Source organism: Oryx dammah, unplaced genomic scaffold (assembly GCF_014754425.2).
Source record: "Oryx dammah isolate SB20612 unplaced genomic scaffold, SCBI_Odam_1.1 HiC_scaffold_17, whole genome shotgun sequence".
Taxonomy (NCBI): domain Eukaryota; kingdom Metazoa; phylum Chordata; class Mammalia; order Artiodactyla; family Bovidae; genus Oryx; species Oryx dammah.
Genome location: NW_024070201.1, coordinates 751,253 through 765,874, shown reverse-complemented (window position 1 = coordinate 765,874; position 14,622 = coordinate 751,253). Strand labels below are relative to the sequence as shown.

General features: G+C 35.0%; 1 protein-coding gene and 1 non-coding gene across 2 annotated transcripts; both read right to left on the bottom strand.

Annotated features, from left to right (window-relative positions):
• Positions 1–688: 688 nt before the first annotated feature.
• Positions 689–760, bottom strand: TRNAW-CCA. Its single transcript has one exon. It is a non-coding gene; the product is annotated as a tRNA-Trp (tRNA).
• Positions 761–13,382: 12,622 nt separating this feature from the next.
• Positions 13,383–14,315, bottom strand: LOC120876120 (olfactory receptor 4C16-like). The gene has a single exon (XM_040257808.1). The coding sequence runs from the start codon at positions 14,313–14,315 to the stop codon at positions 13,383–13,385; it is 933 nt and encodes a 310-aa protein (XP_040113742.1).
• Between the last annotated feature and the right edge of the window lie 307 nt (positions 14,316–14,622).

The following is a 14,622-nucleotide window of genomic DNA, read 5'->3' as shown; positions in this document are numbered from 1 at the left end:
TAAGAATCGAATTGCCAGTCTATGTCCAATGCAGGATACGGCATGCTTGGGGCTGGTACACGGGGATGACCCAGAGAGATGTTGTGGGGAGGGGGGTGGGAGGGGGGTTCATGTTTGGGAACACATGTACACCTGTGGTGGATTCATGTCAATGTATGGCAAAACCAATACAGAATTGTAAAGTTAAAAAAAAAAAAAAGAAAGAAAGAAACCTATTACCAAAAAAAAAAAAAGAAAAGAAAAAAGAAAAAAAAAAGTCTAGTTATACATTTGTAGTTCTGATATGATTTAATTAAATTCCAAGATCATTTGTTAAATCTAATAGCTGTTATTATTGAAGAATCAAATTTTAAATTTGCTCTTTTTTCACTCCTCCTTGTTTTGCTGAACCAACACTGACTTGTACTACAGCTTTAATAGCAGGAAATAGTGAATTTGCAACAGAGGGTGCTAAATAATTAGGGTGTGCTACCTGAAAGGTATTTGATATGCAAGGGACTCACTAGAAAGGTCATCATATAAACTCCTAATTAACTGAAAACTCCAGCTCTGTTACATAAAGTGAAGTCACTCAGTCGTGCCTGACTCTTTGCAACCCTATGGATAGTAGCCTACCAGGCTTCTCAGTCCATGGGGTTTTCCAGGCAGGAGTACTGGAGTGGGTTACCATTTCCTTTTCCAGGGGATCTTCCCAACCCAGGGATCGAACCTGGGTCTCCCACATTGGAGGCAGATGCTTTACCCACTGAGCCACCAGGGAAATCTACATGGAGAACATCCTGATAGAGATGGTTAAGAATCCAAGGCTTATTTTGCCTTACCACAATCTTCAAAAAAGGAATAAAAAAGAAAAAAAGATTAAAAAAAATAACCCCCTGATATTCAGGATCATCTTAGTTTCTTCAGTCTCAAAGAAAGTGTTTCTTAGAAAAGAGAACTGAGTAATCTTCAATTCCTAAACTAAAATTGGCAATACTATCCCCCAAAAAACAGCTTATCAATGGTTAAGGAGAGTGCTTGAGTTCAACTAAATGGGTTCCAGTAGATGGCCTTCTACTTAACTGTTATATAATCTTAGGTGAATTACATGTTCTCTGAGCCTTGCATTTTTTTCATTTGAAAACAGTGATGATAATAGTACCTAATACGTAGGATTCTTGTGAGAATCCAGTTAAAAGATCCATATAAAGCATTTAGATACAGATATGGACATCTAATGTATTGCAATAATTAGCTAAATAGAAACTCTTTCATTATTAATTCAAAAAGGACTAATATTCGATAAATGCTTCACCATTTATAAGACAAGGGGAGCTCAAGGAATACTTTTTCTTCAATGAGTTTAACATGCCACTGAGCATAGATTTATATAAAAGTCATATAGTGTTTTGAAAGCTAATCATTACTGAAAATTCCAAATTAACCACCAGGATATAAAATACGTAATCAGATTACCCACTTTACAAGTGGAAGAACAGAAATAAAGTTTAAAACTTTATTTATGGATACTTCCAGTACCTTATAAAATATAATCTCTTTTACAATTAGAAATAATTGAATGAACCCTTCAAGAGAATGATTATTTCATCCACATATTTTACTTGTTGTTTTCTAGTTTTCAGCAGTTTATTTATTTATTTATTTATTTATTTTTACTTTACAATACTGTATTGGTTTTGCCATACATTGACATGAATCCACCACAGGTGTACATGAGTTCCCAACCCTGAACCCCCCTCCCCATATCGTCTCTCTGGATCATCCCAGTGCACCAGCCCCAAGCATCGAACCTATTTTGAAAATGTATGCAAATATATATATATATATAATATATATATATGCCTAATCTACATTTTTTTAAAGAAATAGCTATTGGTTACATAATGTGAATTTCTGTGGCTAAGGTAACTGAAATGTCTTTCTATGCTGTCACTATTCATTCTAAACACCAGGCATTATTGCAAAGTATTACACAGAAAGGCAGAAAATGCAGGCTCATCTCCTTATCTGCCACTCCCTGATCACACGACTTAGGAAAAAAAAAAAAATCCTCACACTTGATGAATATCTCTTTCCTCTTAAGAAAATGAAGAACTGTAGTTCTCAAGCTGTATTTTTTCCAGCTCCAAAAATTATTCCTTTCAAAAATCAAGTGAATTACTAAATCATTTATAAATTAATTTTTATCATTTTTATCTTTATTTCACTTATTTCTTGTCTTGATTAATGATTTAACATTATTTATTTTATTTATTTATTTTTATTTTACTTTACAATACTGTATTGGTTTTGCCATACATTGACATGAATCCGCCACGGGTGTACATGAGTCCCCAATCCTGACTCCCCCACCCAAATCCCTCCCCATATCATCTCTCTGGGTCATCCCAGTGCACCAGCCCCAAGAATCCTGTATCCTGTATCGAACCTAGACTGGTGATTCATTTCTTACATGATAGTATACATGTTTCAATGCCATTCTCCCAAATCATCCCACCCTCTCCCTCTCCCACAGAGTCCAAATGTCTGTCCTACACATCTGTGTCTCTTTTGCTGTCTCGCATACAGGGTTATCATTACCATCATTCTAAACTCTAAATGTGTTAGTATACTGTATTGGTGTTTTTCTTTCTGGCTTACTTCACTCTGTATAATCGGCTCCAGTTTCTCCTACCTTATCAGAATGGATTAAAATGTATTCTTTTTAATAGCTGAGTAATACTCCATTGTGTATATGTACCACAGCTTTCTTATCCATTCATCTGTTGATGGACATCTATGTTGCTTCCATGTCCTGGCAATTATAAACAGTGCTGCGATGAACATTGGGGTACACATGTCTCTTTCACTTCTGGTTTACTCGGTGTGTATGCCCAGCAGTGGCATTGCTGGGTCATAAGGCAGTTTAATTTCCAGTTTTTAAAGGAACCTCCACACTGTCCTCCATAGTGGCTGTACTAGTTTGCATTCCAACTAACAGTGTAAGAGAGTTCCCTTTTCTTCACACCCTCTCCAGCATTTATTGCTTGTAGACTTTTGGATTGCAGCCATTCTGACTGGTGTGAAAAGGTACCTCATCGTGGTCTTGATTTGCATTTTCTCATAATGAGTGATGTTGAGCATCTTTTCATGTATTTGTTAGCCATTTGTGTGTCTTCTTTGGAGAAATGTCTATTTAGTTCTTTGGTCCATTTTTTGATTATGTCGTTTATTTTTTTTGGAATTGAACTGCATAAGTTGCTTGTATATTTTTGAGATTAGTTGTTTGTCAGTTGCTTTATTTGCTATTATTTTCTCCCATTCAGAAGGCTGTCTTTTCACCTTGCTTATAGTTTCCTTTGTTGTGCAGAAGCTTTTAATTTTAATTAGATCCCATTTGTTTATTTTTGCTTTTATTTCCAGTATTCTGGGAGCTGGATCATAGAGGATCCTGCTGTGATTTATGTCGGAGAGTGTTTTGCCTATGTTCTCCTCTAGGAGTTTTATAGTTTCTGGTCTTACACTTAGATCTTTAATCCATTTTGAGTTTATTTTTGTGTGTGGTGTTAGAAAGTGATCTAGTTTCATTCTTTTACAAATGGTTGACCAGTTTTCCCAGCACAACTTGTTAAAGAGATTGTTTTTATCCATTGTATATTCTTGCCTCCTTTGTCGAAGATAAGGTGTCCATAGGTGTGTGGATTTATCTCTGGGCTTTCTATTTTGTTCCATTGATCTGTATTTCTGTCTTTGTGCTAGTACCATACTGTCTTGATAACTGTGGCTTTGTAGTAGAGCCTGAAGTCAGGCAGGTTGATTCCTCCAGTTCCATTCTTCTTTCTCAAGATTGCTTTGGCTATTCGAGGGTTTTTGTATTTCCATACAAATTGTGAAATTATTTGTTCTAGCTCTGTGAAAAATACTGCTGGTAGCTAGATAGGGATTGCATTGAATCTGTACATTGCTTTGGGTAGTATACTCATTTTCACTATATTGGTTCTTCTGATCCATGAACATTGTATATTTCTCCATCTATTAGTGTCCTCTTTGATTTCTTTCATCAGTGTTTTATTGTTTTCTATAGATAGGTCTTTAGTTTCTTTAGGTAGATATATTCCTAAGTATTTTATTATTTTCATTGCAATGGTGAATGGAATTGTTTCCTTAATTTCTTTTTCTACTTTCTCATTATTAGTGTATAGGAATGCAAAGGATTTCTATGTGTTGATTTTATATCCTGCAACTTTACTATATTCATTGATTAGCTCTAGTAATTTTCTGGTGAGTCTTTAGGGTTTTCTATGTAGAGGATCACGTCATCTGCAAACAGTGAGAGTTTTACTACTTATTTTCCAATTTGGATTCCTTTTATTTCTTTTTCTGCTCTGATTGCTGTGGCCAAAACTTCCAGAACTATGCTGACTAGTAGCGGTGAATGTGGGCATCCTTGTCTTGTTCCTGACTTTAGGGGAAATGCTTTCAGTTTTTCACCATTGAGGATAATGTTTGCTGTGGGCTTGTCATATATAGCTTTTATTATGTTGGGGTATGTTCCTTCTATTCCTGCTTTCTGGAGAGTTTTTATCATAAATGGATGTTAAATTTTGTCAAAGGCATTCTCTGCATCTATTGAGATAATCATATGGCTTTTATTTTTCAATTTGTTAATGTGCTGAATTACATTGATTAATTTGCGGATATTGAAGAATCCTTGCATCCCTGGGATAAAGCCCACTTGGTCATGGTGTATGATCTTTTTAATGTGTTGTTGGATTCTGATTGCTAGAATTTTATTAAGGACTTTTGCATCTATGTTCATCAGTGATATTGGCCTGTAGTTTTCTCTTTTTTTTGTAACATTTTTGTCACGTTTGGATATTAGGTTGATGGTGGCCTCACAGAATGAGTTTAACATTCTTTTAACTTTTTTTCTCATTGTTTTTCTATCAAAAGTATATTGTAAAACATTGCAGAATTCTCTTTGCCTCCCGTCCTAGCATATAACTGTCCCAAGTTTGACATCCGAATTTCCAGATAAAATTTCTATTGTCCATTTCTGTCAAAATAGAATTCAAGTTCTTATGTGACCTATTAAAATCACAGATTGTCACATAACAAAACTTATAAGCTTAAAAGGCTGTTAAAGCTATAAAAGGCATAGTTACCAAGCAGATATATTTTTAAAAATACACATTTCTGGAAAAATAATTTCCTTGGACTAAAAAGTAGATAAGGATTGGTGATGCTATAGCAGTTTATAGAGGTGACTACATAAGTTATGCCTGCAAGTATAAAGAAACAAGGAAGAAAGAAAATATATAAAAAGGAAACAAAAGAGAACTCACATATTTAGTATCACCAATTCCAATCAATATGAAGGAATATCCTTAACTTCTTGAACTCATGACAGCCTATAAATACAGACACACACACACACACACACACACACACACACACACACACGTGCTTGTGCGCCTATCTCCTAAATCTAAATAATAATAAATCTCTTAAGGGATAAAAGCAAGGAAAAATCTCATGCTTTGTACACATTATATTTAAAATAAATATTTTAATATCTATTTTATGTATACTCAGAATAGGAATGAGACTTATGTCACAAAATTGCAAAAAATATGTCAAACACATATAGACCTTTCTCTCTTGTCTTTTTCCCTTCGATCAGCAAGTCCAGCTCCCTACATGCACGGGCTTTGGGAGCTCCTGGTAAATCTGCAGTGAAGAGCTCAGGAGGGCTATTTAAAGGCACTGGATGAACCCAGATGCAGTCCCAATGGCAGTCCCTATAGTCATTCTTCAACAAGGTAGATAAAAATAAACCCTGGTGATTTTAATCTGCTTCTGCTTCTGTTCTGGCTTTTCACATGTGCTTTATAAAATATGTTCTTTTAGTTTGCTTCAAATATGTGATGTTAAATATCAAATGTAGGTTTTATAATCAGTGACCAAAAAGTTTTAAAATTTTTTGACTTTCTACACAGGGAATAAAACTTAAGGCATTCATTATAATTTTGTGTTGGCCAAAAAGTTTGTTTGAGTTTTTCAATAGAATGTTAAAGAACTATATTCAAATTTTTGAAATGTAATTAGACCAAAGTTAAACATCTAGATTTCCACAAAGTTTATCCTAATTATATTATTTTTTCAGCAATAAATCCATACCCCAAACCAACACATTCCAATCCCAGTATGTAATTTCACCAGATCATTTGATTTACCTTTTATAGAGAGTCTGAGGTTTTTACTTGTTTGTTTTGATTTTGGCTTTGTGTGCATGTGGTAAATATTAGTAGTCTCTTAACTTTGCAATAGATTATGAACTCAGTGACATCAGGGTCAACTGTTTCTCATTTTTTTTCTCATTTTGTATTTAATAATTCAAATTTTAATGATGGCAAGCATGATAGCAGTAATCGAAAACCATCATGACAAAGAGTTAACTGTGGTAAGAGTCCTAGTACTGTTTCCACAGAGGCACAAAATAGGTATTTTGACAATAGGCAACTAGTAACTAGCATATTAGAATCTGACTCTGGCCAAAATGCTTCTCTAATGCTACAACAATTGTAAAAAGTACTGCCACACTTGACACATAGTAAGTACTTAATCAACATTTCTGGATATTTAATTTAGAGTAACATAATAAAATAATGAGCTGACTATTTCAAAACCATGTTTAAAATTTTAACTGTATGCTTAAGACTCCAGCTATGTACTGGTATGCAAGTTATACAGTCTGTTGTAACAGAATTTAAATAGCAGGGATAAAGTAAATGAATAAGATAGTGTTTATAATTCTGATTGGGCTTCACCGGTGGCTCAGTCAGTAAAGAATCTACCCACATGGCAGGATATGTGAGTTGTCACTGTTTTGGGAAGATCGCCTGGAGAAAGAAATTGCAACCCACTCCAGTATTCTTGCCTGGGAAATTCCACGGGCAGAAGAGATAGCAAGCTACAGTCCATGGTGTTGCAAGAGTCAGACACAACTTAACAACTAAACCACCATCACCATAGTTTTGATTATTTAATGATATCAAAGTAACATACAATTCAAATAATTTACTTTTGCATTTTACTTGAACTAAACTTATAATTGTGTTCCACTGCCTAAGCAATTTAATTTTTGTGCCTTTGATGTCAAAAACATGGCAAGGAAGAATGACTGTTTTCATGTGTGTATGTGCATGGTGTGTGTGAATATAATAACAGGAAGATGGCCAAATGAGGGGACAGAGCAACAATGTCAAAACTAATAAGATATGCATCTAAGTACTCAAGAGAAGAAATAGCAATTTTATGTAAGAGACCAAATGTCCAGGATAACTTATCTTAGGTGTATACCACCTAAGATGCTAAAGCTAGAAAGTCTGTATGACTATCAAATGTACTTTTAACCAGCTATGTGACTTTGAGAAAGATTTTAATTAATTTGGATTCAGACTCTTTATTAAAAACACAGTGAGAATATATATTTCATTATACATAATTAATATGTATTCTCTATTATTAGTGATAGTATTATTACTATTGTGTGTGACTCTTTGCGATGCTATGGACTGTAGCCTGCCAGGCTCCTCTGTGCATGGGATTCTCCAGGCAAGAATACTGGGGTGGGTTGCCATGTCCTCCCCCAGGGGATGCTCCCAATCCAGGGATTGAACCTGCATCTTTTAAGTCTCCTGAATTGGCAGACAAGTTCTTTACCACTGAAGTGTAACAGTGAAAGTGAAGTGAAAATGTCAGTTGCTCAGTCATGTCCAACTCTTTGCAACCTCATGGGCTGTAGCCCACCAGGTTACTCTGTTCACAGAATTCTCCAGGCAAAAATCCTAGAGTGGGTAACCATTACCTTCTCCATGGGATCTTTCTGACCCAGGGATTGAACCCAGATCCCCTTCATTGAAGGCAAATTCTTTACCATCTAAGCCACCATGGGAAGCACCACCTAAATGTTAATTTAAATTGATATTAAAATGTCACATATATCTTCCAACGCTCTTTCCCATGTTGAAGGGAATCTTTTCTCATGGATAAAATTTTGATAGAGAATAGAAAGATGACAACCTACTTAATAGAAATAATAGAGCTATCTTTTTGAAATATGGAATGCTACATTCTCTGATTCTCTTGCTAAAACTATCACTTTTAAAAAGACTCCTTTATCTCTGCAGTAAGCATAATGCCAGAATGACCTTAAAGATTTCCTGCCTGAACACTTGGGACTTTAAGTATGGTAATATATCACATCTAGGTTAAATTACATGTTATAAGGGATTTCAAAAATTTAATTATGGTTATTAATCAGTTAACTTTGAGCCATATTTGAACTCTAATTTAATCCCATAAGTTCTTTAAAAACAGAGAATTTTCCCTTGCCCATAAAAGAAGAGGGATTATAGAAATTCAGAGTGCAATCAGGAAGAATTACATGCACGATTGGTGTGTTTCAAGATGGAGGGTTACATTCAGGGACTTCAACCTACTGAGAATGACCCCTAGCTGAAAGCCAGCGAGGAAATCAGGGCCTCAGTCCTAGAATTATAGGAACTGAATTTTGACAACAATCTGAATGAACCAGAAAGCAATTCTTCCCTGGAACCTGCAGATTAAAGCCCAGCCCAATATATCTTGGATTTTGACCTCACTGATGACAGAAACTTTGGCCACCAAATGCAAAGAGTTGACTCATTGGAAAAGACTCTGATGCTGGGAGGGATTGGGGGCAGGAGGAGAAGGGGATGACAGAGGATGAGATGGCATCACTGACTCGATGGACATGAGTTTGGGTGAACTCAGGGAGTTCGTGATAGACAGGGAGGCCTGGCGTGCTGCAATTCATGGGGTCACAAAGTGTTGAACACGACTGAGCAACTGAACTGAACTGTTGACAGAAACTTACTCAAACTCCTGACAAGAAACACTGTGAGATAGTAAATGGGTGCTATTTTAGGATATTACTTTGTGGTAATCTGTTACATAGTAATAGAGATATAAAATAATCAAAATAAATACTCTGTTGCTAGATTCATTGTCTAGAAGTTGAGTTTCATTTATTAGCTAAATTTAGATTAAATTTAGCATCTAGATTTGTTATCAATATACCTGAACTGTAGCAAAGAATACTAAGTTAAAGGTGTTAGGATTCTCATTGCAGTTTTCTTTAAAATTCATGTCAATCTATGCCAAAACCAATACAGAATTGTAAAGTAAAAATTAAAAATAAATAAATAAAAAAAAATAAAACAGTTGAAGTCTTTTAGAAAAAATTTAAAAGAAATTCCTATATAATCTACACACACACACACACACACACACACACACACATAACCCAATTGTATCAGTGTGATGTGTTGATTGGACTGCAAGGAGATCGAAACAGTCCATCCTAAAGGAAATCAACCTTGAATATTCATTGGAAGGACTGATGCTGAAGCTTAAATACTTTGGCCAACTAATGCAAAAAGCCAACTCATTGGAAAAGACCCTGATGATGGGAAATAGGGCAGGACAGAAAGGGGATGACAGCAGATGAGATGGTTGGATGGCATCATTGACTCATTGAACATGAGTATGGGCAAAGTCGGGGAGATAGTGAAGGGCAGGGAAGCCAGGTGTGCTGCAGTCCATGGGATCACAAAGAGTTGCCCACAACTTAGTGACTGAACAACAACAAAAATATGATAAGGTCAGCATGGACATTAAATAAGCAACATATATTTGTAAAAGACAGAGGTAGACAGTATTAAAATATAAATACAAAACAGTGAGTTAATGATTTAACAATATGAGAAAATCAGTCATATTTGTCAATAAGTTAAAACATTATTTGATAAGACATTGTCAGAATGGTAAATTAATGATAGATTTGATGGAATAGAAAGAGTGAAACTACTAGAACTCTTGAATGCCAGAATGGTTCTGTTTATAAACTGAGGTGGGAAGATTACATAGCAAAATTTTTTTTTAATATGTATTTCCTTTACTCTCTTTTTTTTTTTATCATGATTGACTTGAATGCTTTCACACATTCTTCCAGCTCATGCGAAATAAAAAATGAATAAAGAAACTAACCTACACACCAGAGTGTGATTCCCTGATTCCTTGACACTCGTGATTACTGGATGCCATGTTTCCCTTCCTCCAGACTAAATGAGACTGAATCTACAGGAAAGGGAGACAGCATTATGGAAGATGAATAAGGAACATGATTGGAACAATGGGATAGAGAAGCTCACTTGATGTGACATTTTGAGTAAACAGACAACATGAAGGCAATAGAGAATTTTTTAAAAATATAAATTAATAGATTAAAAAAAAAAAAAGAATCACAGACAAGAGAATGGCACTTATGGCAGGAGTCTGAACTCCCAGAACCCTGAACTGTTAATAATTTTCTAGTTTATCCTAAGGCTCAAGGATCCTTGTTATTAACTTGATTTTATAAAAACAACAAAAAGATACATTCTTTATTTTCTATAAATGAGTGAGTCTGATTGAACCCAAATGCCTGATTCATTTTCTCTAAAGTGACAAATGCAATTTTAATATGCAAGATATAAAACAACTCTACTTAGCATTCTTTTGTGTTAAACAGCACGTGGGAAATGAACATTCACAAGGAAATCTGTTTTGAATAGCAGAAATGATAGGCAAAAATGCTATGTTTGTTTCCTTGGCAGGAAAAATAAGATGAGGACCTTTATATAGGTTTAGGTCAATAATTAGATATTATTAGATGACAAATAACCTTAGAAAGTTGTAAGAAAATGGTCTAGTCAGCTACAGAGCATGAGTGTTATAGATGTAGGATCAGAGCTAAATTAATGAGGAAAATAGAGATGTTGCTAGGCCCAATGTGTGACCACCCCCTCTTCCTTTCATCTGAACGCAGGTCTCTATCACTCTATCTTCCCATTCACCAGTCTTGCCATCTTACCTGAAACAGAAGCTATTTATGTTTAAGGGAGAGGAAGTTAACAACAACAACAAATCATTTGGAATATACACATGTTATAGGTAATGAGTACATATTTGGAGGTATAAATATTTTAAGGTAATTAGAGTATATAATACAGATCTTATATTTTCTTCCCTCACCAAAAATCTCTAAACAAAACAAACAGTTCCATTCTTTTCCTTGGGCTTTGTGCCTAGTCCTAGAAATGGTGAGCTCTTGATGTACACTGACTGTTGACATCCTGGGAGCCCTGAGAAGAAAGGGTTTCAAATTTCCCTATGTAGATTTTCACTTAATCTCTCTGTACATTCTGTTGTGCATTTTAACACTGCCCTCCACAGTGATATCAGGAACACTTTTGTTCATTTTTTTTTAAATAATAAACCTCCAATCTTTGGTGGGATGGAATAGATGAAGTGTCACCTGACTAGCAGAAAGTAACATGGGGAAATAATCTTTATGTAATTCAATGTATGTTTCATGCCTACTTTTTGTGGAACCTGATGGTCTTACTTATCTCTTTTCTCAGATGGTTGTAACTTCTACTCTGCTAAGTTACTTAGTTACCTACCACTTAAATCTATGTTTCAAAAAACACGTGAAAATCTTTTACCAACTGGTATTTCCTGTCTGATTCTTTCTGTCATGTGCTTTGACACATAATTTTATGATTTTTGTCCTTACTTTAATGGGAATTTATAAGGAAAAGGAATATATTTTTAAGGGTAGCTCAGCACGTTTAACAGAAATTTCTATTTTTAAAATATATGTTTATTAGTTTTGTTTCATATAATGACATATCAAGAAATCCAAAGGGAATAGTATGTCATAGCACAGATGACTTATTTACTGTAGCAGATGTGATTAATAAAAACTATGAAGGGTTAGCCTTGAAATTCTCAGAATCTAAAAAAAAATGATGTGTATAGAAAGGTGCTAGAGTTCATTGCAGAATTCACAAGTTTCCATTTCCACACTGATCTTTTTCTCAAGATAAAGAAATAATATAAACTTCTGGGTACAATGAAAGTATGACAAATTTAGTACTCATAATAAAATTATTAGCTTATAATAGAAATAGAAGTTCCAAATAAACAAAAATACTCTTATTGAATTTTCTATATGGATAAAAATACAAAAATCAGAAAATTTCTTAATGACCATGTAATTAGAGACTTCAGTGATAATGAATGGTGAAAGATGGTATCCATCTCCACTGGATACATTTAATTTTCATCCAAATATCTCAGTCTTTATTTTATTTTTTACTTTACAATATTGTATTGGTTTTGCCATACATCAACATGAATCAGCCATGAATGTACACGTGTTCCCCATCCTGAACTGTCCTCCCACCTCCCTCCCCATACCATCCCTCTGGGTCATCCCAGTGCACCAGCCCCAAGCATCTTGTATCCTGCTTTACTTTCTATATTGTCTTAAAACTCACTAAAACAATTCATATATGTGGTATAACTGTTTCAAAGCCTAAATACCCTCCTCTGGGTTATAATTTTTTTATTCAATTAACTCTTATCTATGAATTCCCTACCATTGACTACATGTACACATTTCTTTAAAGCTCACTTAATATATATCTTCCTTAATTTACAGCTTCTATGCTATAATCATAATAAAGTAATATTTAAACATACTATTATAATTGGTATGATTCAAGAGAAAACTTAATAGATCCCTCAAAATGGAATAATTTTAATAGCAAAATGTTTTCTTTTTTTTAATAGAAAGAATGTTAATATGAGGTAAGCCCCAACAGTCAGAACCTACCTAAGGAAAAAAACACTACAAAAGGTTGAATTTTCTCATAATGTTCTGTCACTTTTCTAGAACAATTAGGCAAATATACAAAAAAAATTTGAACTATAACCCAAGAAAAAGAAAAGAGATGTCCTAGATTAAATATTTTGTCTTTATAATATGTATGTGCTATTATTATTTGAACCTGGTGATTTATGCTGAAGTCAGTAAGAAAAACCAAGTTGAAGGTCCATGATCAGACATTTGATCACAGTATCTAAGAAACAAACTTTTTGAGGCAAAAATATATCAGGCTGTAGATAAAAGCATATAGTGTAATGTTAAACAGAGAAATCCAGAAGTCAATGCAAGGGAGGAAAACAGTAGATCAAAACCACAGCGATATTAGACAGACAAGAGAGGCAGAGACAACAGTGAATAACTAAGACCATGATGTTACATGACTGTGTGTACCTGATGCTGTCGGTTCTACAAATATTTGACTCAATACTAATTAGCATGTGTGGGCACACTGCCCATTTTACTAAAGGAAGTAATCTTCACTCTCTGAGTTAGGATTATATTAACTCCACAATAAGAGGATATTATTGTCTATGAGCTTCTTTTAGATCAATCCAAACTATGAAGAAAACTTTGAAACTTCCATTCATCTTTTGCCATTTGAGACCAACTTCTTGCTCCATAACATCCTCATGGCATTTTTCACTTCTGCATTCCTCAGTGTATAAATCAGAGGGTTGATCAAAGGTGTTCCAAGTGTGTAAAACACAGCTATCATCTTATCCATGGAGAAGGTGGTTGCAGGGCGAGTGTATATAAATATGCAAGGACCAAAGAACAAGATGACCACAGTGATGTGGGAGATGCAGGTGGAGAGGGCTTTTTTCCTCCCCTCAGCACTGTGGTTTCTCAGAGAATGCAAGATGATAGCATAAGAGAACATCAGCATAACAAAACTCACTGTACAGATGGCCCCGCTGTTGGACACCAAGAGTAGGTTGGTCATATAGGTGTCTGTACAGGCAAGTTGTAACAAAGGCTGCAAGTCACATAGATAATGATCAATCACATTGGGACCACAGAAAGGTAAACTCAGGGCAAGAAAAATCTGAGCTGAAGAATGCACACAGGATCCCACCCAGGCCACAGCCACCAACACACCACAGACTTGATAACTCATGATGGTCGTGTAGTGCAGGGGCTTACAGATGGCCACATAGCGATCAACAGCCATGAGGACAAGGATGAAGATCTCCAGGCAGCCAAAGAAATGGAATGAAAAAACTTGGACTATGCACTCACTGAAAGAGATAGTGGCATTCTTCAAAAGGGCATCTGCAATCATCCTAGGGGCTATGCATGTAGAGAAGCACGTATCAGACAAAGATAAATGGAAAAGGAAGAAATACATTGGACTCCCAAGTGTCTTGCTGGTCTTGATCGTGGTAATAATCAGAAAGTTCCCCAACAAGGTTCCCAAATAGAAAATCAAGAAAGTGGTAAACACTATTTTCTTCCTAACAGGATCTTGTGTCAACCCAAGCAGAATAAACTCAGTCACATTATTATTCAGCTGCATGATCTTATCAATGCAGAGAAGGGGTGAGTGTTAAATGCTTTATCTGTAAAATATAGAAAAGAATTAATTCATGGTGTGATGTGTGATCTTTTGGAATATTTTAAGTGAGATAAATATTCTTCATCACGGACATTTTAGTTGTGGCTTCTTAACAAGGCACCTCAACACTTAATTTGTAATGAAAACTTCATAGGGTCATTATGAGTCCCTTGTAAGACTATGAAAAGTAAACTTTTCTATAGCACTCTTCAAATACAACCATTTGTGTATTTTACATGATTCTCATTAACTTTGCCTAATGAATATT

Coding starts and splice junctions, on each gene's coding strand:
- LOC120876120 (XM_040257808.1), bottom strand. CDS start 14,315: ATGCAGCTGAATAATAATGTGACTGAGTTTATTCTGCTTGGGTTGACA.